General features: G+C 52.5%; 9 protein-coding genes across 9 annotated transcripts; 3 read left to right on the plus strand and 6 right to left on the minus strand.

Moving 5' to 3' along the window:
• Nucleotides 1-1,884: 1,884 nt before the first annotated feature.
• Nucleotides 1,885-2,451, plus strand: PHYSODRAFT_499481 (hypothetical protein; the record flags this gene model as incomplete). Its single annotated transcript, XM_009529377.1, has 1 exon — nt 1,885-2,451. The coding sequence occupies one exon, from the start codon at nt 1,885-1,887 to the stop codon at nt 2,449-2,451; it is 567 nt and encodes a 188-aa protein (XP_009527672.1).
• Nucleotides 2,452-3,617: 1,166 nt separating this feature from the next.
• On the minus strand, nt 3,618-4,142 carry PHYSODRAFT_301196 (hypothetical protein; the record flags this gene model as incomplete). Its single annotated transcript, XM_009529378.1, has 1 exon — nt 3,618-4,142. One exon carries the CDS (start codon nt 4,140-4,142, stop codon nt 3,618-3,620), a length of 525 nt encoding a protein of 174 aa, XP_009527673.1.
• A 975-nt stretch (nt 4,143-5,117) lies between these two features.
• On the minus strand, nt 5,118-5,426 carry PHYSODRAFT_301197 (hypothetical protein; the record flags this gene model as incomplete). Its single annotated transcript, XM_009529379.1, has 1 exon — nt 5,118-5,426. One exon carries the CDS (start codon nt 5,424-5,426, stop codon nt 5,118-5,120), a length of 309 nt encoding a protein of 102 aa, XP_009527674.1.
• Nucleotides 5,427-8,412: 2,986 nt separating this feature from the next.
• PHYSODRAFT_332366 (hypothetical protein) lies at nt 8,413-9,297 on the plus strand (the record flags this gene model as incomplete). Its single annotated transcript, XM_009529380.1, has 1 exon — nt 8,413-9,297. One exon carries the CDS (start codon nt 8,413-8,415, stop codon nt 9,295-9,297), a length of 885 nt encoding a protein of 294 aa, XP_009527675.1.
• A 2,385-nt stretch (nt 9,298-11,682) lies between these two features.
• PHYSODRAFT_332367 (hypothetical protein) lies at nt 11,683-15,684 on the minus strand (the record flags this gene model as incomplete). The annotated part of the gene is made up of 9 exons (XM_009529381.1): nt 11,683-12,471; nt 12,576-12,789; nt 12,886-13,012; nt 13,328-13,811; nt 13,912-14,070; nt 14,155-14,653; nt 14,711-15,090; nt 15,123-15,224; nt 15,277-15,684. The coding sequence occupies 9 exons, from the start codon at nt 15,682-15,684 to the stop codon at nt 11,683-11,685; spliced, it is 3,162 nt and encodes a 1,053-aa protein (XP_009527676.1).
• Nucleotides 15,685-16,400: 716 nt separating this feature from the next.
• Nucleotides 16,401-16,934, minus strand: PHYSODRAFT_391222 (hypothetical protein; the record flags this gene model as incomplete). Its single annotated transcript, XM_009529382.1, has 2 exons — nt 16,401-16,710; nt 16,747-16,934. Coding segments are annotated over 2 exons (498 nt in total), but the record flags the coding sequence as incomplete, so codon positions are not given.
• Nucleotides 16,935-18,243: 1,309 nt separating this feature from the next.
• PHYSODRAFT_286092 (hypothetical protein) lies at nt 18,244-18,624 on the plus strand (the record flags this gene model as incomplete). The annotated part of the gene is made up of 1 exon (XM_009529383.1): nt 18,244-18,624. The coding sequence occupies one exon, from the start codon at nt 18,244-18,246 to the stop codon at nt 18,622-18,624; it is 381 nt and encodes a 126-aa protein (XP_009527678.1).
• A 1,915-nt stretch (nt 18,625-20,539) lies between these two features.
• Nucleotides 20,540-21,204, minus strand: PHYSODRAFT_286093 (hypothetical protein). The gene has a single exon (XM_009529384.1). It carries the CDS (start codon nt 21,149-21,151, stop codon nt 20,657-20,659), a length of 495 nt encoding a protein of 164 aa, XP_009527679.1. The 5' UTR covers nt 21,152-21,204; the 3' UTR covers nt 20,540-20,656.
• An 839-nt stretch (nt 21,205-22,043) lies between these two features.
• Nucleotides 22,044-23,576, minus strand: PHYSODRAFT_332370 (hypothetical protein; the record flags this gene model as incomplete). Its single annotated transcript, XM_009529385.1, has 1 exon — nt 22,044-23,576. One exon carries the CDS (start codon nt 23,574-23,576, stop codon nt 22,044-22,046), a length of 1,533 nt encoding a protein of 510 aa, XP_009527680.1.
• Between the last annotated feature and the right edge of the window lie 150 nt (nt 23,577-23,726).

Below are 23,726 nucleotides of genomic sequence, written 5' to 3' on the forward strand. Positions count from 1 at the left end.
GGAAGCTTTCTCCCAACTTGGCATTCCTTGCGCTTCTCTGTCATTGTATCTATCCAATCAGGACAAGTTCTTCAATGAATTTAGCCAATCACGATCGATTCGTGTGTATCCCAACATTTTCCCAATTATTTTGGGAATTTACAGTCTTGCTAGAATAATGTCCAATACAAAAGTTTAGTGTAATTGTTGCATTACTCATATTTGACCGCAAATTCCCAATACAAATCATGATTGTATCGTTGGTGGCTGTGACTCGTCTGCTTTCTCTCCTCTCCCATTTAAAATGATGCAGCGGGCGCCGAGAGGGCTTGACATCCCGCAAGGGACAGCAGGGCAGGAGGCAGCGGCGATGAAGTGCTTCAGCGAATTCTTAGCTCTTGCTAACATGAATGAGGAGTCAATTGCTAGTATTGCGAAGTCGCTGTCTATTCCTGATGCTCTACCAAGTCAAAACTTTTACTCTTTGCTAACCGCCTTCTCCATTTTCTTGCAAACTAAGCCAAGTGCTCGAGGAGGCCGTCTTGCTAAGGCTACTGATGTGGGCTATATGTCCCAAGTTGTGAACCTACTCCGAGAGCGGTACCCTCTGTACTTGTCAGACAGCAAGCGAATTGCGAAAATACGCGACAAAATGGGTTCAACTATTGAGGAGCGAAATTTGCTAGCTGGCGTGCAGACTGGTGAAGCTCCAGGCTGCACGCTCAGCGACTTGCGTGTTCTGGTGCAGGAAACTGCGATTAAGGGGGTTAGCTCAGGTTATAAGAGTTTGCATGACGCTGCTGTACTAACGTTAATGCGGCACACGTTTGGTCGAGTGATCGATACCTTTTTGCTAGGAAGAGCCAGCTATCTATGGCGGCATCGGGGGAGCTCTTTCTGCATCTAGCTCGAATCAAGACTTCGGTGGTTCAAGGCATCTCAATTTACAAGGCCGCGACTTACTGGGAGCAGTGTATGCTGCACAACCTCGGAATGCTGTTCGTCAGAGCGTCGGAGCCTTCCAGCTATGTGTTCCCGCTAGTGCCGCACGCGGCGGCATCGGATTTGCCAGGGGAGAAGACCTACAGCCACGACGAAGCTATACTCTACTGGGAGAACCTTGAAGAGAAAGCTGAACCAAGGAACGAGCCACCAACAAAGCGCGTGAGAGGAAGGCCCAACGTGTCCAAGTATATTAACGACGTCATCACCATGGTCTGCGAGCGCCAAGCCCAGGCCTCTGCCCCGCTGCCCCCGACGCTCACCGCAGGGCTGAGCAGCCACTCCTTGCGCCGCGGCTCCGCAGCGTATGCAAACGCCTCACCGCAGCTTGCGATCCAGTGGATCTCGACCCGGGGAGCTTGGCTGCTGGACTCGCTCACGAAGGCGTTCGCGTACGTGGGTACCACGACACGCGAGGACCAGAGTGTCGGCAAAGTCCTCGCTGGATACCGAGACCCGCACCTGCCATGCGTCACGCCCACGATTGCCACCTTGAGCGAGCTTCTTCCTGCGCTCGAGTACGCCCAGCTGCTAACCCTGCGCGGCCAGCTCTTCAAGAACGTCAGGAGCTTCACGGACACCACGCTCAACGTTGATGCCTTAGTCCTGGATGCGGCGCTCGCGTCCCTGCTCATCCATCTTGACGACGTCGCGACGGCAGTCCAGCAGGAGCAGGCTGCCACAGGCTTCACATCGCATTACCTGTACCGCTTCCACGAAGCTCTGGACGTAACCAACGTAGCGCTGGGAGCTCGGCTGTCGCCAGACACGTGCATTGGTTGGGGTCGGCAGCTTCGCGCGGCTTGGCAAACGGAGAACTTCGGACAGCTGGGTGAACGCAGCAATGGAAACACGACCATACTAGCTGCAGCCGTCACCCAGACGCTATCGTCCATCACAGCAATGCAGCGCACACTTCAGAAGCTCGTCGCGGTCCACGAGAGCAAGTACACCAGCGCTGACGGCCCTGCTTCTTGTCGCTGTGCGCGCCAGACCCCGCAGGCGAGCACTGACACCGTCGTTGAAGCGCACTCTCTTGCTGGCTGCTTCTACAACTGGTACACACTGGAGCTGTGGCACACGGCAACCCAAAAGAAACAACAGTTTGTTCGCGCTGACCTCAAGGCAGGCGTCAACATCATGATCATAGCAGCAGGGCGAGAGGTAGACGTACCAACGGCGCCACTGGATCGGGACGGCGTCGCGTATCGGCTGTGGAAGCAGCGTGTCTGGACGCTAGCGGAAGACTTGGACAAGAAGGTCAACGCTGCGCTTGGGAGTATCGACGGTAAAGGCCGGTCCAAAACCGCGGGGTCGCTACGGAAGCGCTGGAGAAAGCTGCGCGTTGACCACCGCTCTGCGTACGACGCGCTCTGCTCAGCATTTATCACCCCCAAAGCGAACGGTGGCATCGTCGACCGCTGCACACCAGCTAGTCACCAATGGAAGCAAAAAATCTTGGAGTCGTAGGATCACGCAGCTTGTATTAACGGTTAATTCATTCCTATTCATACAACATGGATAATCGAATTCAAGGCCCGTCATCGCCATCCCACAACTTAAGCACAGCGCATGCATTCCCGTCAGTCCCGATACAAAGTCATACACAATAGAAAAACGATCACATACCGTCAGCGAGTGCGCACGACCTCGTGCTTGGCCGACAGCTATCAAAACCGGCAGCATAACACCCGCCCTGCCGGGTTTTGTAGCTGCTTTCGCGGGTCCTTGCGTGGGGCGCGCCTGGGGGCACTCGGGTCTGGGGTGGTCGGCGGGGGAGGCGTGCGGCATGCTCGGAGCGCGCTGTCGTGTTGGAGATGCGGGGCGGAAAGTGTGAAGGCGGAGAAGGCGTCGCAGCTAGCCAAAAATAAAACCTTAAGGTTTTTCTTGGCTTTGGAGCCGATAAACCAGTCCATACTTTGTTGAAGTCATTTGGAATCTCACTTATGATTGGCTCTCCTCATTGGGAGCGGCGTTTGGGACCTGGTCGATTAATGCACAGTGATGGCCAAAAATGTATTGCAGGTATTGACATTTACCAATACTTATTGCAATGTCATACTGCAAGCTTGCAAGCTATTGCAATACATATTGCAGAGCGCTGCGGAATTGCAATTCTTACTGCAGTCTTAAGCCAACCAAATAAACTCTTCAAACCCTAGTACTTTTCACTTAGAAGCAGGCAAAGAGGTCAATGTCAAGATAATAATGTTCTCAAAACCCAGTTCCGACGGCATATGTGCTATCGGCGACCTCTAGTAGTATGGTTTATAGTATTGCAGTAATTATTGCAAGAACGACCAGTATTGCAGTTATTATTGCTGGCTGCCTTGGTACTGCAATTCATGTTGCTACAGATCGCTTTACCTCCAATGCCTTCCCGTACATTTTTGGCCATCACTGTTACTGCATACTTAAGTATATTTCAGTTACAACTTCGTAGCTACTGCAGTACTACGATACATATAAAATAATACTTCGAAGTAGTAAAACATAATCGTTGGGTCCACCATATTCGAATCGTTGCCATCCTGGTCCCACGTCGTCCAAAAGCAGCAAATGCTGATATTGATCCTCGTCCAAATAGCGCCGAATTTGACGGAAGAACCCGCTGGGGTTGAAACCCTTGGGTGCCGTCACCGTTCTGCCCTCGAACTACCATCTTGGCGTTGTGCGATGCATGCACGAAGAAACATCTGAAGGCTTTCATTGCGAGTAGCACTAAGGGCCTCTTGGAGAGTCTCAATTGACCTCTCTCTGCGCTTCAAAAGGTGCCGCGTAACCTTATCACGGTTTGCGCGAGCGGCAGCGAGTACAGCGTCCTGCTCCGCGGATACGTCAATGGCTGGTTTGCCCTGCAAAAACTTCACAAGGCGCAAATCACCAGCGCAAGCAGCCCTCACAAACGCTCGAGTCACTTCTTGGGAGGAAATCTGGTTCTCCTGGAATAAAGCTCGAGCTGCGTGGAGATTTCGCTTATTAATTGCCTTCGCAAAAGCTGCGCAACGAACTTCAGGCGTCAATCTTGAGTCGGTGCCCAAAGTCTGCAATATTTCTGGGTGAAACTCCAGCGTTGCTTGTGCGACGACTTCATTGATGATGGAAACAGGAATGTCCGTCCGGTTGAGTAAGAGCTGAAGTTTCTTAGTTGTGCCGGTCATTGTCCCGGTTACTGTCGAGTAGCGTTCTTAAACATTGCGACTACAGACTCTGTAGGGATGTTTTCGCCGAAACTAAGAAACTTGATAATATCAGCGCCATTCGGTTTCCCAGATGCTACAGCTACTGAGGATTGTGACACGCGACGCTGGCCCCAAAGGGCCCAAAGGAACCTCAAGGTTGTGATGACATCCGACGCTGCAGCGTTTTCGAAAGCTGAGTCAAAAGCCTTAGGTGAAATCGGCCCACTGCCCAGCAAAAATGCAACGACCTCGGTTCGTCCATGACGGGCCGCCTCCACAAAGGTTACCTCCGGATTGGATCGTATACGGAACTGATCAGAGATTTGAACAGATCTCCGAAAAAGGTGTGCTGGGGGCTGCACCCCCAGACCCCCGCATAAAGAAAACTAACTCCGAGTGTGCGGCAACGGGTCCGTTCGCTGGAATGCTCGTCGCTGGGCCCGCCTCCGCAAATACCGCGCGGCCCTGCTTCGCGGGCGCCCCGCGCGGGTTTGCTGTGGCTACGCTCCTCGCAACCGCTCACTGCCGTGCCATGTTTTGCCCATACAAAAACCAAGATAAGACACCTGTTCCAATCTCTGATCAGGTCCGTATACGATCACAAATAAAATCTACCTCCGCAAAGGCATCATCCACCAGCGCAGGACCATTGTGCCCGCTGTTGTAAAGGTCCGTGACCACTTTCAAGTTGCCGTCAATAGCGAAATTACAAAACAAACTTTTCCCATCCAACTCCGGCGAGCTAGCATAAATCAACTGGGCGGTAGGATCTTGTCCTTCGGTAATGGCTAGCTCAAGTACCTTCTTATAATGCCACCAGTACCCCTCAGGCTCGAGAAAAAACTGCACGAGTTCCAAATGACCCCCTCTAATGGCGAGGTTCAGGGAGTCAGACGCTTCACACGCGTGCTCATAATCAACCTTACAAGCATACTCCGCCGCAAACTCCACGACCTAAAGATGTCCATGGGCAGATGCTTCTTCGGGAATTTCCCACGCCGCTTTATGTGATGGAGCGAGCTCGTCATCGCCACTGTCATAGTCGCTTTCCTCTTCACGCTCGTCTTCACGCTCGTCGTCCGCTTCAATTTCCAGCAACAGCAACTCCACCACAACCAGATGACCATTTGAACCAGCAGCAGAGGCAGCTTTTGTCAGGACCTGGCGACTTGCATAGTCCAGTTTCCCCGTCTGTGCGCTGATGATTTCAAGCATTAACACTCTCACCGCCTCGATGTAGCCATTTCTCGCCGCAGCGATCATGGCTGCGTCCCGAACCTTTACGCCATGCCCGTCCAGTAGGGAGCGTAGCCATTTTAAGTGACTGGTGTTTGCAGACTCCAGTATGGCTTCCTCTGGGCTCATTAAGAACACGTCGATGCTCTTGAGAACGTGAGGCAGCGACGCGATTTTGACAGGCGCTTGAGCTCCGGGTCGGAGCTCTCGACGCCTGGTTTGCCATATCGTGCACGTTTGGTCCCCTTCATCGGGTTGTCCGGAGGAAGCGCGCTTTAGCTTTCTTCTTTCGAATACCCGAAGAATTGATTTTCTTTGTGGATTCCGAATCAGCGGTATTTCGGACAATAAATATTTAGGTTTAGATATGAAAAATCATTTATTCGAATTTAAATAGAAATAATAGTTTTGCTTAAGTACGTTTATTAAGTACGACCTGCCACAAGGAAACCGTGACAAGCATTGATGTTGACACCCACTCGACACGACACACTTCCGCTTCACCGCAGCGGCGCTTTCCAGTGACGATGGGCGCGCTTCCAGATCTACACACCGACCTCCTCAACAGCGCTACGCCCCTTATCCTCGGCGCGACGCCGCATTCGACCAGGAAGAGCCGCAAACGAGGGACCTCGCCCAAGACGCCGGTGCCGCACCCGATGACGGTCGCCTAGGCAGGAGGCCAGGCCCAATCTGGGGGTACTTCAAAAGACTCGACGGCAACAAGTCGCACCCGCCCGCGGAGTGTCGCGGCTGCCACAAGCGCATCCCCACTGCCATGCCCAAGCGGAACCTGGTCCGGTGCCCGGCGATATCAGCAGAGGGCAAAAGCGTTATCCGGAGGGAGTACGGCGTCCCTGATCGCGAAGAAGCTGCCGTGACACCGCCACAATCAGCTCAACATAGCGCAGGGCCCATGTCTGGCGCACCGGTGTTGACTGCAGCTCGTGAGGTCCAGATGGCTACTTCCAGTCGCTTGACCCAAGAAGAGTTCGAGATGATGGTGGTGCGCGTGTGGTACAAGTGTGCCTTGCCTTGCGTGCTTGCCACGCTGTTCATCGTGTTGGCCCCTCTTTTGACGCTGCCGTCAACGGTTAAGCTCGCGAATGTGTTGATTCCCCTATGAGGATTCTCCTCCGGAAATCCGAGTGAAAGGAACTCAAGTTCTTTGTCAAGGCCCATCTGTCTGTACGATAGATTGGGATCGACCCAGGGGTTTTTACGCTTATGCTTTCCTCCTCCGCGCCACAGTAGTGAGCGTGTGTGAAATGAAATATATTACTTTGGAATCTGCATCCTACCGCTCAAGTGTCTTCCCAAGTGTCTTCTCGTCTTGCGTCGCGTTGGCCCCTCATTTGACGCTGCCGTCAACGCTCGCGAACGTGCTGATTCCCCGCGTCCAGGCGGAAGCTGGGAACTTTGAGTGAGAGGGAGATGGAGGTTCTACCACTTCTGGCACATTGTCTCTGGGATCTTGCACCAAGAACTCGGTACTAGTACTGGCAGGGCTCTATACTACTTTTTGTCTCATGGCATCATGGATTCTTCGAATTTCAGCTTCTGGAGCAACACTGATTCATGCTCTTTCGTAAGACGATACTTAGCCCCAGAATGCCTATCACATTTTCAGTTGCTGATGCTTCAGGTTCCGATCTCCTTAGTTCAGACTTGACGGCATCGTCATCGTCGACAGCATCCTCTTCATCATCTTCATCTTCTTCTTCTTCTGGAGGAACTGGTCTGGTCGCGGGTGTTGCCGGCGGTGTAGCAGCCATCTTGGTGGCGATCGTTGCAAGCGCTTTCTTCTTCTGGAAACGCAGTAAGCGCAATGGCAACTCCGGCATGCGACCACTGCGGGAGCCCTTGAACCACGCTGGGACCGGTGGCACTGCCGAGACGGATCCTTCATCGCTAGGCACGGGACTCTGGAATGACGACGCTATCATCGCAGCTCGTGTCCCCCGCGACAAAGTGAAGATTCCAGACCTGATTACCCGGGGCGGATGCGGGGACGTTTACCTGGGGACTTACAACAGCGGAGCAGTAGCCATCAAGATGCTGTTTCCCGATGCGAGAGGTAACCTCAAAAAGGTGAACTCATTTCTGGCCGAGGCGAAGCTCATGGCTGGCCTCTCGCACCCTCACATCGTTCAGTTCGTCGGCGTGTCGTGGGATTCGCTGAACGATCTCTGCGTGCTGACGGAGCTGATGAAGGGCGGCGACCTGAGGGCTTTGCTAAAACAATATGATGAGCGCGGCCATCCTCAGGGCTTCGACACCCTCAAGATCCGCATCGCGTACCACGTCGCCCAAGCTCTTATGTACCTTCACTCGCTGTCTCCGGCTGTGATTCACCGAGACTTGAAGTCGAAGAACGTGCTCCCGACGGAGGATCTAACGGCCAAACTGACCGACTTTGGGGTCTCGCGCGAGCGACAGGAGAACACGATGACGGCGGGCGTCGGTACTTTGCTGTGGATGGCACCTGAAGTCGTGATGGCCGAGCGCTACAGTGAGGTGGCGGATATTTTCTCGTTCGGCGTGATGTTGTCCGAGCTGGATTTGCAGACGCTGCCCTATTCTCACGCGAGGGTGGACACAATAACTGGGAAGAAGATGCCGGACGCCGTCATCTTACAGAAAGTTGCGTCGGGTGACGTGCACGTTGCGTTCTCATCCCGCTGCCTGTCATCGGTGGCTCAGCTTGCAAGAGAATGCGTCGCATTGGAGCCTTCCAATCGTCCGTCTGCGCCGATGGTTGTCTACCGCCTGCAGACGATTATGAAGGAATCGTTTCGAATGTAAGCTCGGCAATTGCCACCGGAGCAGTCTGCAGTGTTAATGTTGTCTACATTGTGGAGTGAGTTTGAAAAATACATGATATTCATTTTGGACTGGGATATGCTATTCTTCACACCTTTTTGAGTTGAGGTACCCACTTTTGGGCGTCTACATTACTTCTGAGTCGACCCCTCGAGGAATCCCCACCAGGATCAAACGTAGCGACGTGGATATGGAGCAGAACGAAGGCCAACAAGACCCGGAGAGCGACGTCGTGACTCCATTTGCCGAACTCAAGGAAGCGTATTTCCCCGCTGCCGTAGTCGCTCTTCCCCATATTACAAGGCTCATTGAGGTGTTTTCGATGGCACCCGCAGAGGCCCTAACGGAGGCAACCAAAGCGGGGCAAGTGGACTGGGTTCAAAACCTATTAGGTCGCTTCGGATTCGACATCTCGGAGGCCTTGGTGGAAGCTGCTAGCAAGGGTGATTCGGCCATTGCGGGGCTCCTGATGGATACCTTAGTCGGAGCTGAAGACGTGCAACAGGATGTTGTGTGGGCTATCGAGAGGTCGGGTGAGGCTGCAGCCCAGAACGGCCACCTACGAGCTGCCGAGCTCTTTTCCCACGAGATCCGGTACTACTGCCGGTCCCTCATGCCGACCCTAGATATGCTCAATGCGGCCGCGGCCTATGGACATCTTGACGTGGTCAAGTTCGTCATCGAGCAAGCAGAACAGGGTGGTTTTGTGGACGAGTACTGCCGGTTCCCTACGAGCGATACGCTCTCCCGCGCGATCACGGGAGGTCACCCTGATGTTGTCGAGTTCCTTTTGACTCATGAAAACCTCCGATGGAACCTGAAAGAAGCGTTTTTAGCCGCGATGAATCAGAGAGAGCACGCTGTTGCAGAGCGGATTTACACCATGTACCCTCAACAACACCCAGGGAAAGATTTGTTCATCGAGCTCGCACTTTATGGATGCAAGGAAGCCGCCGACTATTTGTACAGCAACGTCTGTCACAAGGATCCCAGTGCGGTCAACAAAGCTCTTGAAAGCGCGACAGCGGGAAATCAGACCTGCGTCGTCGAATTCTTGCTGGATATCATTGCATAACCTGATGTTTGCCTTCTTTTCGTAAGAGTGTCCTCATTAAAAACAAGCTGCTCTTGATGTTGCGGTATCGATTTCTAGTATAACTAAAGGCTTCTCTTTCGGTACTTTGATTGAAAGCAGTAATAATTGCGGGCGTCTCTATATTTTGGGATTGCTCCAATACATGTGAGAATTCATCTCGAAGTAGTTTGGATAAAGCGAAATTCAACCCACATGAAAATCGGAAACTATTCTCCGTATGTGTTGTTTAGCGACGTTCAGCAGCGGCTATCTTGCCAGTGGCTGATAAAGTCGTTGATCCCTGCAGTGAACTAAGTGTGAAAAAGTACCGATCCCTGCGCCAGAACGCAGACACTTTCGTGCAGTAGAAAAATGATAAAGCTGTTCAGTCTGGTACGAGTTGCTTCAGTGGCCGCTGTCGGAAATATTGTGACTTCGACCTTCATTCACATTTTTACCAATGTGAAGTGATTGATCGCGATCAAGTTGATGGAAACATATACTACGGCCTTATTTGTTCTCCTTAGGGCAGTCTTCAAATTACCCCGTGGAACCAAGACGGCAACTTAGATCGAAGTAATTCAAGATGGAGGCGCTGGACGGCTTGATCTTATCAAGATGTTATACACTTTGTCTGAGCTGGCCAAAGCGCGTACTAGCTGCCTTCCACGTCTGCTAGCAGCAGGGGCGGCATAAGGTCGTTTGGATATCTTGAAATTTGGTATCGAGAAGACTGCAGAGCACTTACTGTCTGCCTACGGCATACCACAGCCAGTATCAGACGACGCAAGCGTGCAATCGCGACTCATTCGAAGGTTCATGAGCCGTAATAACGATCTCCAGCGTTGGTTCCGCGAAGCATTTCACCAAGCGATGTACCATGGCCACCAACGCGTTTCCGACGTGATTTACACCTGTTTCCCGTACTCCAAAAGAGGGAAATTGTTCGAGTTTTTGGTGCGGATGGACAACGCGAGCGCAGTGGCATATTGCTTGTGCAACGACAACCGTAGGCGGCCCTTCACCAACACGCGGAAGTGTATCGACTCTGCGGTAATGCTTGGGGCTTTCAACATTGCTGTTCTGCATTCTCGGTGCAGCGTGTTGCCTTTACTGTTGAAATGGGAGCAGTTTTCGTCGGAGGTTTTGGCGTCGGCCTTTAGAAGCGCTATCTGGTTCAGATCGACGAATGCGGCGATTATTATTTACGAAACGGGGTGTATCTGTCCGTCGTTTCTCGAGTCTCTGTTCGAAAGTTCGTCATCGGCGGATGAAACGCTTTTGCTCAAGATGAAGCAATTTTCCGTTGATGTCTTGACGCGGGCTTTTGTAATCGCATCGAGGGCCTGTATCGGACAACGGAGCCAGGCGTATGGGAAGATCATCGAGCTTCTGTGCGAGGGGAAAGACATACCGATGGAAACGATCGAGAGGAATTTTGTGGCTGCAGTGAACTCTAACTGCGACCTTCTGCTGTATGCATTGCGGGGAAGCTGCATGACTTCATCCGAAACCATCTCAAGCGTTTTTGAAAGCGGTGAACGTGTTGTTCAAGTGTGGCTACATTTCTCCTTCTCTGGCTGCCGGGGAGTTAGTGAGCGCGATTCACAATGACAAGGTTCTCGTCGCAAAATACCTCTGGGGTCAGGCGTGCGTTCCCCGCGAAATCTACGCCGAAGAGTTCCTCGCTGCTGCCAAGATTGGCGATTTGAAGGTGGTGGAGTGGTTCTGTATCGGCCGAGCTTCTCGTGAGTCCATTACGACGGCTTTCCTGGCTGGGATGGACGCCGGCCATGTCGGCGTGGCGAGGTGTTTGTACGACAAACAACGCGCGTCTCCGGAAGTAATGGACGGTCTGGTGGAGCAAGCCCGCGCGTCGCAGAACTTGGAGGTCGTGTCTTTTTTGCTGGGAAATTTAGCTGAATCCCTGGTTTCACTTCGAATTGAAGTCTCCAGACAGGAAGATGGCAGCGGCACATGCACAATATTTTTCGGATAAATTAAACAAGCATCTAAGTTTGCAAATTGTCACTTTGAAGATCACATGCATGGGATCGTAATATATATATATTTACCAGAAATGCAAGTAATCGCGTGGTGTAGTTTTGAAAACCGTACGGACTTTGAGATATATCGTCCATAACATCTCACAGCAGTTCGTTTTTCAGTATATTCTTTGGTTGAGTCAAACCTGAAAGGTCTTAGACCGAGAGTGAGATTAGGTTTTGCAAAATATCGTCTCCCCAACAACTTTAAAGCCACGATGTAATAAAAATGCGCGTTGGAACTACTGAGAAAGACCTCAGATCAAGAAAAGTGAAGTACACAGAGGATGAAAATGTAAACGCAATCGTGATGAACCTCCCTGCCCAAGGTTCGGGTGAGTCAAGGCTCTTGCTGTGGCTCCAACTTTTCCTTGGCTTCGTCCAAAATCGATCCCAGCACTCGCAGCGAGTCGGTGCTTGAAGCCTTCCCCAGTCCCATCGATTCGCGTCCCGTCGAGTACATTCTAACGAGCGCACCAAATTCCAGCGGGGGGTCCTTGGTCGATGAGGCATTCAAGAATCGCTTCTCCAGCACATTTAAGACCTCGCAAGCTTGCTGTTTTCTGTTGATCGAGACGCAGAGCTGGGCCGTGCTCATCGCCATCCTCACAAAGTCACGCGTTGTCCCACAGAGATCTCGGACAGGAGAAAGAACTGGGTCCTTGATCGCTGCGTGGTCAACCTGGTGGAACTTCTGCATCATGTGAATCACTTGGGAGGCGTCTGAGGTGACAGTCTTCCTTAAGTCAAAACTTGTGTCTGCAATCCTGTTTGGGGCGGAAAGCTCGATGGTTATCTCCCACAACTCGTCGATCGCTGCACACGCATGCTTGACGTCGTCGGATTTGCAGGTTGCAGGAATGGTTGGGTCTCTCAAACGAGTGAACGTCTCTACCAGAGCTTCATCGACCACGCCGGTGTTTTCTTGTGGTTGCGTCGCAGCTCTCGTTAGAAACTTGAGTAAACATAGGCTTTCTTCTGCTGGAGGATCGGAGGTAGAGCCGCTAGGACTAGCAGGACTCGCTTTCCCACTCTTGCCTTTCTTCCCCTTTTTCTTCGACTTCTTTCTCGCTGGACTCGATTTGTTTTCAGGGCTACGTCCGCTCGAAGGACTGGGCTGCTGGTCACGCTGGAAATATAGGGAGGGTTGGATCTTGACGGCTTGGTTCTTCCTGTTTTTTTATTGCCACCCATGCGAATACCAGAAGGCTCCATGAATCTCGCCATGTTTACCTCTGCGGCAATCGATCGCGACCACTCTCGATCCGTGGTCATCTCCGAAACGTGCCGTCCTCTGACCTCTTTACGCGAGATGTCAGCTCCAACCGAACGCAGCTGGCGATACAGTGACCGATTCTCATGCTTCACTACAAGGTGCGCGATGGTTTCCTTTGTGTGGTATGTGGGCGTATTCAAGTCGATAAGGTTGTAGCCCTTCATCGCAGCACTGTGGACAGCCATCGTATTCGGAAGACAGCCTGGCGAAGAATGACGAATGCGAGGAGCGGCTGAGGGACGAGTGGGACGTTGAACCCCAGCGGACCCTGGAGACCACACGGTCGCCAGGATCTGCTGCACGTGTGCGGCGGGCATGGGACTCAGGACCTCGAGCGTCGAGCTCACTCTTGAAATAGACGGCGAGGGCGCAGAGGCCTCGGCGACAGACGCAGCTCGGGAGCAAGTTGCAGGACGAATGAACGGCTGCTTCGGTGGACGTGCTACTGGGCAACGTGGTGAGTGACGGACAGGAGAGCACTTGGCACTCCGAGTCTTCTGTGGACTGCGAAGTGAGGACGGGCACAGCGGTGGTGTACGTCCAAGTGGTTTAGAGGGCGACGAAGTTGTTCATTGCGTACGTGTCTAGGAAGTGCGTGTATTGTTAGTTAGTCAACAGCGCCGGCTGCTACGAGTTTGGCTTAGTTTAAATAAAATTGGTTGCGTTGCCAGTCGGGCACGCGCCGGAGGGGTATCGGAAGTTCCGGTACCGACGGCCTGACGGACTTTGGCTGAGATCAGCACTGTGACGACCAAACTCTCGCGTGCGGAGACAACCAGCACGTTGCACTTTCTTTCGAGCAACCGCATCAGGTCCGAGAAGACTTCCTCTCGGGTTTCACGCTGGGTCTTGATTTTGAACGACGCGGTACCAAACTGTTGGGAGACGAAGTCTGGATAAGAGGGAAACGTGAAATATCGGCGTTCGATCTCTGGAACTGGCACCGCAAATTTGGCGTGAATCAGCGCAGCAGCCTTCGTGGCCATTGTACGGACTTTTTCACCATTCAAAGTGGCTTCTGAGCGAGTAGAAATGGCAGCAGGCAGGATGTCCAAGTCAAGTGAGCCGTCCGGCTGTAAAGCGTCCAACAGAGGTAGCAGAGGAAACATCACTGCATTCTCCAGGGCATCAATCTTGCGTTCCTCAATATCGTCACTGCACTCAGGATTCCCAATGTAGTCACTGCAGGCATGCTGGATCAACAGCATGCCTGCAATGACTACATTGGGAATCCAACTCCGAGAAGACATCGGCAATATCATAAAGAAGCGCCATCATATCTCGAGATAGTACTCGGGTGCCAAACATCTCGGCCGAGCTAGTCTTCACAGCATTGCCCTTCATATCAGCCAGACTGGAACTTGTGAACTGGCAGCTGTCGTTTTCGCTAAGAAATCGGCAGATCTTGGATACATCGCGCACTCCAAACTCCTTCTGCTCTTTTGTCCAGTCCTGCCCAGGAGAAACAACACTCTTCCCTGAAGTAGCGCCATATCCTGAGTGGTGGATGTAATTGCAATCATACGCGCCGCGCACCACTGCAGCTCTCGACGGAGTGAAAACCCACGTCTCGTATATCTCCAAAACGTCTTCGATTAACGGAATAGGCTCGAGAAATTCTTGCCCCACGAGAGCGTTGTACAGATGTCCAAAGGCTCGAAAAATCGGTGCTCTGAGCAGACTTTGATGTCCTGCACGGAGATAGCCGAGCTGGAAGTCCAGCACTACGAAGCCCGCCGAGAACGGGTTAGTGCGCTTGACGAGGCGCGATCGATTTGGGAGCAGATCATCACGCGAAGAGTCTGGTTTAATGACATTTAGGACCGTGGGTCTGTCCACAAGTGTAGCCATCCGCTGCATCAACTCGTCTGCGTGGTTCATCGTGACACTAATGTTGCGCCCGAGCCCTCCGTCGCCTTGCAATGCAGCGACAGATTTGACCCAGCAAGTCCAAGCAAAAACGAGCGGGATGGTCACTTGGCGCGTCGCAAAGTAGTCGGTCATCAAGCACATGAACGCGCCCTCCAGTCTCGCCCTTTTGAAGCCCCCCCCCCCCCCGGTTATCTCCTTCTTCTCGCTGACCGTGTTGTACATCAATGCAAAGCTCTGCACCAAGAAGTCAATAATATCGGTAGTTGGGAGCACGTACTGCGGCGTGCGTTCTTCTCCATATCTTTCTCGCTCATTCGGTGGCAGTAGAAACCCCGCCCTGGTGCTTGACGGGAGAATTTTCGCAAACGACGTCAAAGCGGCCCAGATGATCTCGAAGTCCCGCACCAGCTCGAAGGGCGAGGACATATAAGTCCCATCCTTGTCGAATTTGGCCTTGATGCTACTGGCCGAGTTGGCCGCTAGACCGTAAATCGCAGGGGTGTGCTTCATAACTGCATCCAACAAGTTCTCCATCGTTCGAATCTCTGGACGGCGCTGTTGAAGCCGCGTCGTGAGGTCAGTGGCCGTGTCCATGGCCAGCTTGATCGCCACCGTCGCCTCGAGCATCCCACCGCCTTCACGGCAGTGTAGATCTCGTACACGCCCCTCACCAGCTCCTCCAGCTCCAAGACGAAGAAGACCACGTCCAGCGGCAAATCGTCGGCGAAGGCCTCCTCGCACAGCCGCGTTTTGGCGTGTTAACATCGAGAACAAAGTTCTCCTCACCACCTCTTCTTCATCATCATCTTCTCCCTCTTCTTGTCCCTCATCAGACTCCAGCGCCCCACTTTTCTCGTGTGGCACCTTTTCAAGCGTGCGGTGCCAGAGCTTTAGCAGCCGCGAGAGTCGAGTGCCAACGTCGCGATTTTCTATCGTTTGAAGCAGGAACTCGTCCGCCGAGCAGATTTTGAGGGCGCAGTTGCAAGCCGCCAGAGCCTTGGGCAGATCTTGACGCAGCTTGTCGCTGAGGCAGGACGGATCGTTGGCGATCTCTTGGACGACTCGACTCAGTGTATCCAACTGGACGGGTTGGGGGGTGGGGTGGCTGTGGCCATGGGCACGTATCAACCAGTCGAGAAAGAAGCTGGCGGCACGCTGGTAGCGGTCGTACTTGAAGATGGGGATCGAGGCCATCCGGGACCTGGCTGGAGTGCGCTTGGGTCGGCGAAATCAGGAATGAGGTTGAAGGGTGACATGGAAGATCGGCGATGCGACGATAATGTGTCATTAGTTACGAGTTATTACTTCAACGTAAACTCTTTAAACTATCTTAGTAGGTATTTGTGCGGGATTTCCCGTGGCTGCGCTCCGAAGCGATAGACCTACTCGCTTAATCAGTGGAGTACAGGTACACTTAAACTATATTCACGAAATCACCAGCGGTGATCCATGTAACTTCAATTTACTTTCACTTTTACGGTAATACTAGCACTCGTTACAATAAAAAATGAAGCGCTGCTCACAGCCTTACAACCAATAGCTACTCACTCCTCAGTCACCCATTTCATTGTCGAGATCAAGTGACCGCAGCCGCCAGACGCTCTCACTTCTTGAGGTCTTCCACTGAAAAGCTGCTCGCAAATCATCGTGCGGATGAAATTCTCGACTTCCTCGTTCCTTGCAGCACTGAGCGCCGCCTTCAAGTTGTCGATTGGCCAGTCTTCCTCTTTACTCTTAGTCAGAAGAGAGAGAACATCGAGCTTGCCTTGCTTACTTGCAGTCAGGAATGCCTGCAATTTGTACTCGCGAGGTACGTTGTCGGCCGATAAAAACTCGATAATGGTACTAGCCATCCTGCCATAGCCGTAGTTGTGAACATTCTCGAGCGCCGTTACCAGTACACTAGCAGCAATAGACTGCTGGCTGTACAGTTTCTTCACCATTTGCACTTGACAACGGCAAACTGCTGCGACAAAAGCTTCATGTACGGACTCCAGAAGAAGACGAGCATCAGTGCGCAACAGCTCCACCACATCGTCTAGACCCCATCCGGCCGCACTCACAAACGCGGTCCCGATAAGTTCAGGCGAGATACACTCCTGCGTGTACAGGAACTTCACGATGTTGGCTTGATCTGGACATGCGCAACGAGCAGCTCGCTTGAATGCCGTGCTGATCGAAGCAGTAGAGATATTCTCCCTCTCTTTCTCCATCAGCCGCCTCATCACCTCAACGTTGCGCGTACTTTGGAACCACTGGTTAAGCATCGGCACAGATGCTCGCTTGAAACTGTACAGACACAGAGCTGTGTTGGAGTTGGAAACCCTCATTGCGCCCTCAAAAGCCGTTTGGAAACTATCGGTCGAGACAATTCCCGTAGCATGCAGAAACCTTACGACGTCACGCTTATCTGCGTAGACGGCAGCTATGAAGGCGTCCCCCACGATTATTGGATCGTTTCGCCCGTTGTTGTAGAGGTACTCAACGCCACTCCGACGCCCTTGTCGGGCTAAATCCACGAGCAGCTTGCCGTTCGGGAACAGCGGATACACCTCGTAAATCTTTTGCGCTGTGTCGGCCTGGTTGTCTTGGACCGCCTCTTCAAAGGCATCCAGCAAGCTCCATTCAAAGTCATGTTGTTCCAGGAGAAAATCCACCACAGTTGCCTGCCTCGCGATGATGGCACGAGGTAGAGCCTGGCTCGCATAAATAGCCACGTAGCGCTTGATCTTCTCGTACCCGACCATAAACTTCACGACACCAAGTTGCCCATTCCCCGCCGCCTCCACGAAAATCTTTCCGATCTGTTCGGCTCTGCGACTAGTTGGATCGCGGTCTACAAGCCGCTGCAGTAGATACTCGACGATGTCCACGTATCCTTCCATGGTGGCAGCAATGGCCGCCTTCTTGACAGCTTTCCACGCGTCGTCCTTGAGTGGACACCCGCAATAATGCGCTTGGTAGAGCGCGTGCACAGCTTCCAGGTGACCGTTGGCAGCAGCTACACTCATGGCGTCGAGTGTAGCGCAGTTGCAGCGGCCCAACAGCTCCCACAGCCAGTCGACGTCTCCGATCCTAGCTGCCTCAACGACGGCATCTTTGGGCGACATGAGGAGCGTGTCAACTTGTTTGAGGACATGGGGCAGCGCCAGGATTCCGTCCGGGAAGCGCGCGTGCTTGAGGCGTCGGAACGGCTGCAGGCCCGTGTCGCATGGGAGCAGCCTCTTGGCGCGGAGGTAGTTGCCCTCTTGCTGGGGGCACACTCGCTTGGCGCTGGGGGAGGGGGACTGAGGGGCGCTCTGGTGAGTGCGTGACCTCGTGACGGCGACCATCGTCTTGTCCCGTATCTCCGTCACGTCAGAGCTCGAGCTTGAAGGTGTCTAGTTCACTTCGCGCGGTACAATTTCTAGGATGTTTGAAATGAAGAGTTGTGATTGGTTGACTGGGCTCCCGCGTGTTTTCAAATTGTCAACCAGTCAATTAATGTTGTGGGAAGGTCGTACGTGGTGTGGTACACATTAGTCATGGTCAAGCAAATGGCTATGGCGCCCCAAATGCTGATGTATGTAGAGAGTCCATAACGTTCAAGCGTGTCACGCAACCCCTTACCAACGAGGGGGCTGACCGGACACTCATCACAAGTGAGCGCAACTACAGTACCTGTATCTGTCAGGTTGCACATGCATATACACCATCACATCGACAAATTTGACTTCTTGCACGGAGCAAAGTTCGTTGATGTGATGGTATTCCATGTCGAGCCGGTTTTTCGGGTTCCCCCGTGCATCGAGACTAATAGGGCCGTGGACTCCAGTATTCATTTCCGATTCTACGGAGACCCTCCCAAGCCGCCAGGCGTGTTTTCTAGTACTGCTCCTTGCCATTTTCGCTAGTGCCCAAGTTGCCTGTGCTGGGACCGGTTCCGACCGCATGCTCACCACCGCTAGTGCACGTCGATACCTTAAAGGTGCGGATGCCGACACCGAAGAGAGGTTGAGAATCCTAGGGCTCAACAAACTGAAGTCGGTATTCAAGAAAACTCCGAATGCAATGAAGACCCTCGAAGCAACTCCAGCCCTGGTCAAGCCTCTTCAGGACCCGAAGTTCAGTAAAACATCGACCCTGCGGTGGTGACGAGTATAAATGCGCTGGCGGGTAACCCGAACGTCAAGACTGCGCTGTTGAAGAGTTCCAGCACCATCACTGAGGAGAACGTCATAAAGGCTGGAGTGCTCGTGGGAAAGACTGCCGGGAAGAAGTGGACCGAACAAGACCACTACACACTTCTGGTGAGCGGCACTGTGTGTTTGCTCGTTCTCCTACTGGATGCTCCTGTTATTTTGATGGGTACTGTCTTCAACAAGTCCGACTAGGTTTTTCAAACAAGTATGACATGTGCGAATATATCTGAAGAGGGCACAACGTTTCTCACTGCGAGTGTTACCTGCAATATTGTAGTAAACATTTATCGATGTCGCGTTTTGATGAAGCGGGGTAATATTTCTTTCGGTCATCTTGAAGAAATCCTAATGGAACCGAATCGTGTTCGGTATGTAGCTACTTAGCTTCATGCAATCGTCTCGTGTTGTTTGACGATTTGTATGAAAACATCGAAATCCAGGATACGTTGAAGATTGGTCTGGGTTCTGTTAGTGCATCGCATCCTTTCAGGCTCTAAAGTATTTGGACGAACAGATAAAAGGCGGTGAAGTTTATTTGTAGGAGTACTTACGCTTTTGGGGCCAAGACTAGGTTCCCAACAAAAAATAGTTACCGACAAGTTCTTGAAAGCTGCCAAGACATTTATGGAATATTTAAGATTCCATAAATATTGAAAATCTGCAAGCTGGTCGGGCATAGAAGTTTCCATAAGTGCTACACGATTCAAAGAAGCTTGTCCGACAGCTGTACCCGTGGCACCGGTCATCGGTATGCTTTTGAAGCGAGATTGACGATGCCACGGTAAATTAGTGGAAGGACGTATGCAATGGTGGCGAACTATGGTTATTGCAGCTTTTAGCTTTAATTTATTTGCTATTTGTACGTCACTTTTGCCTCTCAGCCCTCACGGATAGATATACTTATTCTGACCAGCATGTGGTCACCAGTACTTAGTAGAAAGCAAATTGAATTGTGTTGCGTTACCGTAGTTCTACAGTGCTGCTAAATGCTGCTTTCTTGCCTACGAGAATTCGTAGCGGTTAATTATTCCGGCTACTAACAGTTCCATTATTGTGTTAGCATGAGCTTTGTCGGCTTGGATATGCAAGCGACAGCGACGACGAGAGCCTGGGATCGTCCACGCAGCAGCGTCCACCAACGGGTCGCTTCCAAGATAGAAATGCCTTCATGCGGCTTTACTCGGTGGCAAAAAGGCATAGCAATCTATCCAACCTACGAATCGTAGGCTACGATAGGGCACTCCAGGAGTCAAGGCAGAGCTGTTGAAGAGCTCTAGTAAGATCCCTGAGGAAGCCGTTCAAAAGGCTGGAGCGCTTGTGGGGAAGACTGCTGGAAAGAAGTGGACCAAACGCGACCGCCACACGCTAATGGTGGGTGGTTGCCTGTTGCTGCTCTTCCTTCTAGGAAGCATCCCCATTATTTTTGTGGCCAAAACGTAGACTTTGCCACGCTGCTGACGCTGGATAAGTACTGAGCAAGGGATCACTCCCAGAACCTAAGAGGGCAAACTACCTAGGTAGGTTAAAGTACTCTTAGCTTGATCGTTTTTTGTTCATAACGTGGACAATGCAGCTGAAGAATTGATGATCGTATCCTTGTTCTTACTTGAACTGGAAGTGCACACACTCAGGATTGATCGCAATCTTCACACTTTGCTTGCTACGTTTCCGCAAAACGATACAGGCGACCGCAATGGTCACCACCGAAGACAATAATCGCAGCATTGCTCGCACGAAAAACCACGCGATAAACCTGTTTGTTAGCTTAACTTTCAAAAGACAAGGACTTGGAGTGTGCGGATGATGCTTGTCTACCGCATCAACACAACTTCAGTTTGAACGACAGGCACGTCGTACAGAACCCCGAAAATGCAAAGACAGACACGATTTTTTTTGCTGTTCGCACTGAACGCACACCAACGTCAAGCACTGGCACTAGTCGTCGGCACGTTTCGACGACAAGAGCGATTTGTTCTCCTCTCGCTCTACTTGAACATTTTCTTCATCTTCTTGCCCATCTTCTTGAAGCCTTTGCCCTTGAAGCCCTTGTACTTGTGGCCCTTGAACTTGTGGCCCTTGTGCTTGCCGTGCTTGTACTTGCCGTGCTTCATCTTGCCGCCGGCGATCACCACGCCAGGCTGCGCCACGTACGCGGGCTGCGCATACGCGTACCCAGGCTGCGGCGCGTGGGCGTGGTGGCCGTGAGCCGGGTAACCGGGCTGAGCAGGGTACCCATGTTGCTGCGGCGGGTATCCTTGCTGCGGGGGGTATCCTTGCTGGGGAGGGTACTGCTGGGGAGGGTACCCCTGCTGCGGAGGGTAGCCCTGCTGCGGGGGGTAGCCCTGCTGGGGAGGGTACCCCTGCTGCGGAGGGTAGCCCTGCTGCGGGGGGTATCCTTGCTGCGGGGGGTAGCCCTGCTGAGGAGGGTAGCCCGGCTGCTGCGGGTAACCGTGCGGGGGCTGCTGGCCGCCAGGATACATGTTGGTTGGATCTGGCTTGGGCTGGAGAGCTGGGGCGACTGAAGCGACCTGGGGGCGGCGAGATCTCGAGTGACGAAGAGCTGCTGACGTACCATCGAAAAGCGGGGAGAGAACTGGAAGTTGTACCTACCGGGAATACGGTGCTGTGATTGGCTGATGCCCCCACCGTACGTTTGTCGGCGCGGGATTGGACCAAAATCAGTGTTGGTTTTTACCAATCCAATGCCAAACAGTTTTCGTGTTGTCAGGGTTTCGGTACCTTACTGAACAGATATTTTTTTCGCTATTCACGTTACCGCACAACTGACGACTCCTACTCAGGCCATATTGTAGTGTGCGGTGTTCAACTCACGAAGCTCGACGGCATGGTTGGCAAAGGCTCAGAACTCGGTCAGTTTGGCCGTCAGATTCTCCGCCAAAAGCACGTTCTTACGTTCTTGGACTCCATGTCGCGGTGAATCACCACCGAAGACAGCAAGTGAAGGTTCATGGGTGCAAATATGCGGCGTGGTAGACGATGTGGAGTATGTTGCTATCGAGCCCGTAAGGATAGCCTTGCTCGTCGTGAGAGGTCAGCCGTGAATTTGATCTGTTCACTTTCAAGCTTCGTGGCTGTAGACCAACCTGCAAACTCCTCCGTATCCACCCCGAGACATGAGATCCTAGATCTCCACTTGGTCGCGGGGGTGGAAATGCTACAACTCTTTTCACTGCAGACTTCCTCTCTACTAGTTCCGGCCATCGTCATCTCGGGTGTAGTGAGTCTGTTGATGTAAGAAGAAGAAAAAAACTAAATTAATTTCAACGTTTGAGTTGAAGGCAAACTCGAAGAAGTCGTAAAAGTTAAAACGCTACCTCGATGCTTGTCGGGCAGCTTGAGGACAGTTCCACTTCATCCAGCACGGGCAGCTTGCACCTTCGTGCGCAAGAAGCCCTTCAAGGTGGGGTTGCTTGTCAGCTTCAAAGCCTCAGTCAACGTGCTGAGTGGCCAGTCACTGTCACCACCCATGAGTTGCACAGCGGCGTTGTGGTTGTTAAGAGCTGCACGAACAAACGATTCCTCCTTCACAGCCTGCGGGATACCTGCTTTTCTGAGCAGACACTTGAGGATCTTCGTCAGGCCGTTCTCCGCCGCGTTCTTGAACGCGTCGCTGATTGCACAGGGAGGAAAAATCTGTCGGTCGAAGCCAAATTCGAGAAACTCGATCATGTCGAATGAAGTGTACGAGAAAACTTCGCCAACGATCTCTGGTGGGACGCACTCCATACTGTATAGAAACCTTGCAACACTTTCACGCTCTTTCGTCGGCATGTTGATCCTGGATTCAAGACTGAAGGCGTTCTTGAACGCCATAATGATCGCCATCTCGGGCACATGCTCGTTCTCGAAGATGAACTCGGCAACCTCGTAGCTGCCCGCAGCTTGGAATGCCATTTCGATCCCCATTTGTGTAGGACGACGCATGTTGTATAGACTCATCGTCCCTTTGATCGATCCAGATCCTGCAACACTCAGGAACACCGCGTCAAAGCCTGCTGTCGACACACGGCCAGTTCTCAGCAAGTACTTGCAGACATCGTCATGCCGGCTCATAGCTGCGCTCATAAAGCCGCATTCAATCAAATCGGGCTCGTTATGCCCATGCGTTACCAAGTGTTCGACTGCTTTGAGGCGCCCCGCTCCAGCCAAGCGGGCCAGTAAGCTCTGTCCATCCTTGGTGTCTGAATAGTCTTTATAAATCTCATCAGCAACTGCATCCTGACCTCGGGCGATGACCTCCTCGAATACATCGCCGATGTCGAAAACATCGCCCATCTCGCAGCCAAGTAGGAACGTAATCACGTTGGCATGGCCACCGACGATTGCACTGTTCATGACCTCGCACGACTTGTGCTCAAACTCCTCCTCCTCAACGTATTCCGCGACAAATTTCACGATCCCTAAATGCCCCTTCACCGCGGCCTCATTGAAAACACTCCACGCCGCGTCGTCATCGATTTCCCCTTCGACTTGCAGCTCATGCAGCAGATACTCGACGACTGGGAGGTGGCCATTAGAGGCAGCGGGCAGTACCGCTTTCCGGAGGAGGCGGCACAGTTTCGGACTGGCTAAATCGCGCTCCGGCTCCTCGAGTTCCGTTCGCAGCAGCAGCCGGACCGTATTCAAGTCCCCAGTGATCGCTGCAAACATGAAGGCGTTTTTAATAACCCCTTTGAACTTCGTCTTCAGATCCGCCAGCCGTTGGGAGTCTCTCGATTGCAGGGCCTGGATCACGGCTTGCTCTGGGGTCAGCGCCTCGCTCTTGATGTGGGGGATTTGCGAGCGGAGGCTTGGATTTCGTTGGGAGTTGCGCTGGGATGCGTTGTCGCCTGCGCCGGTCGTACACAAGCGCTTGGCGGGAGGTGCTTGACTTGGACTGGCCATTTTGTGGAATGACCATCAGCTTGAAGGGTCGATCCTGGTAATGACGAATTACGGAGATATTGTTTTTATTGAGGTGCATGCGTGCGGGCACTAGCACTTGTTTCGCTTACTTCTCATGTCACTGTGGACTTATGTAGTCATAATGGAGTA

This window comes from Phytophthora sojae, assembly GCF_000149755.1.
Source record: "Phytophthora sojae unplaced genomic scaffold PHYSOscaffold_4, whole genome shotgun sequence".
NCBI lineage: Eukaryota > Oomycota > Peronosporomycetes > Peronosporales > Peronosporaceae > Phytophthora > Phytophthora sojae.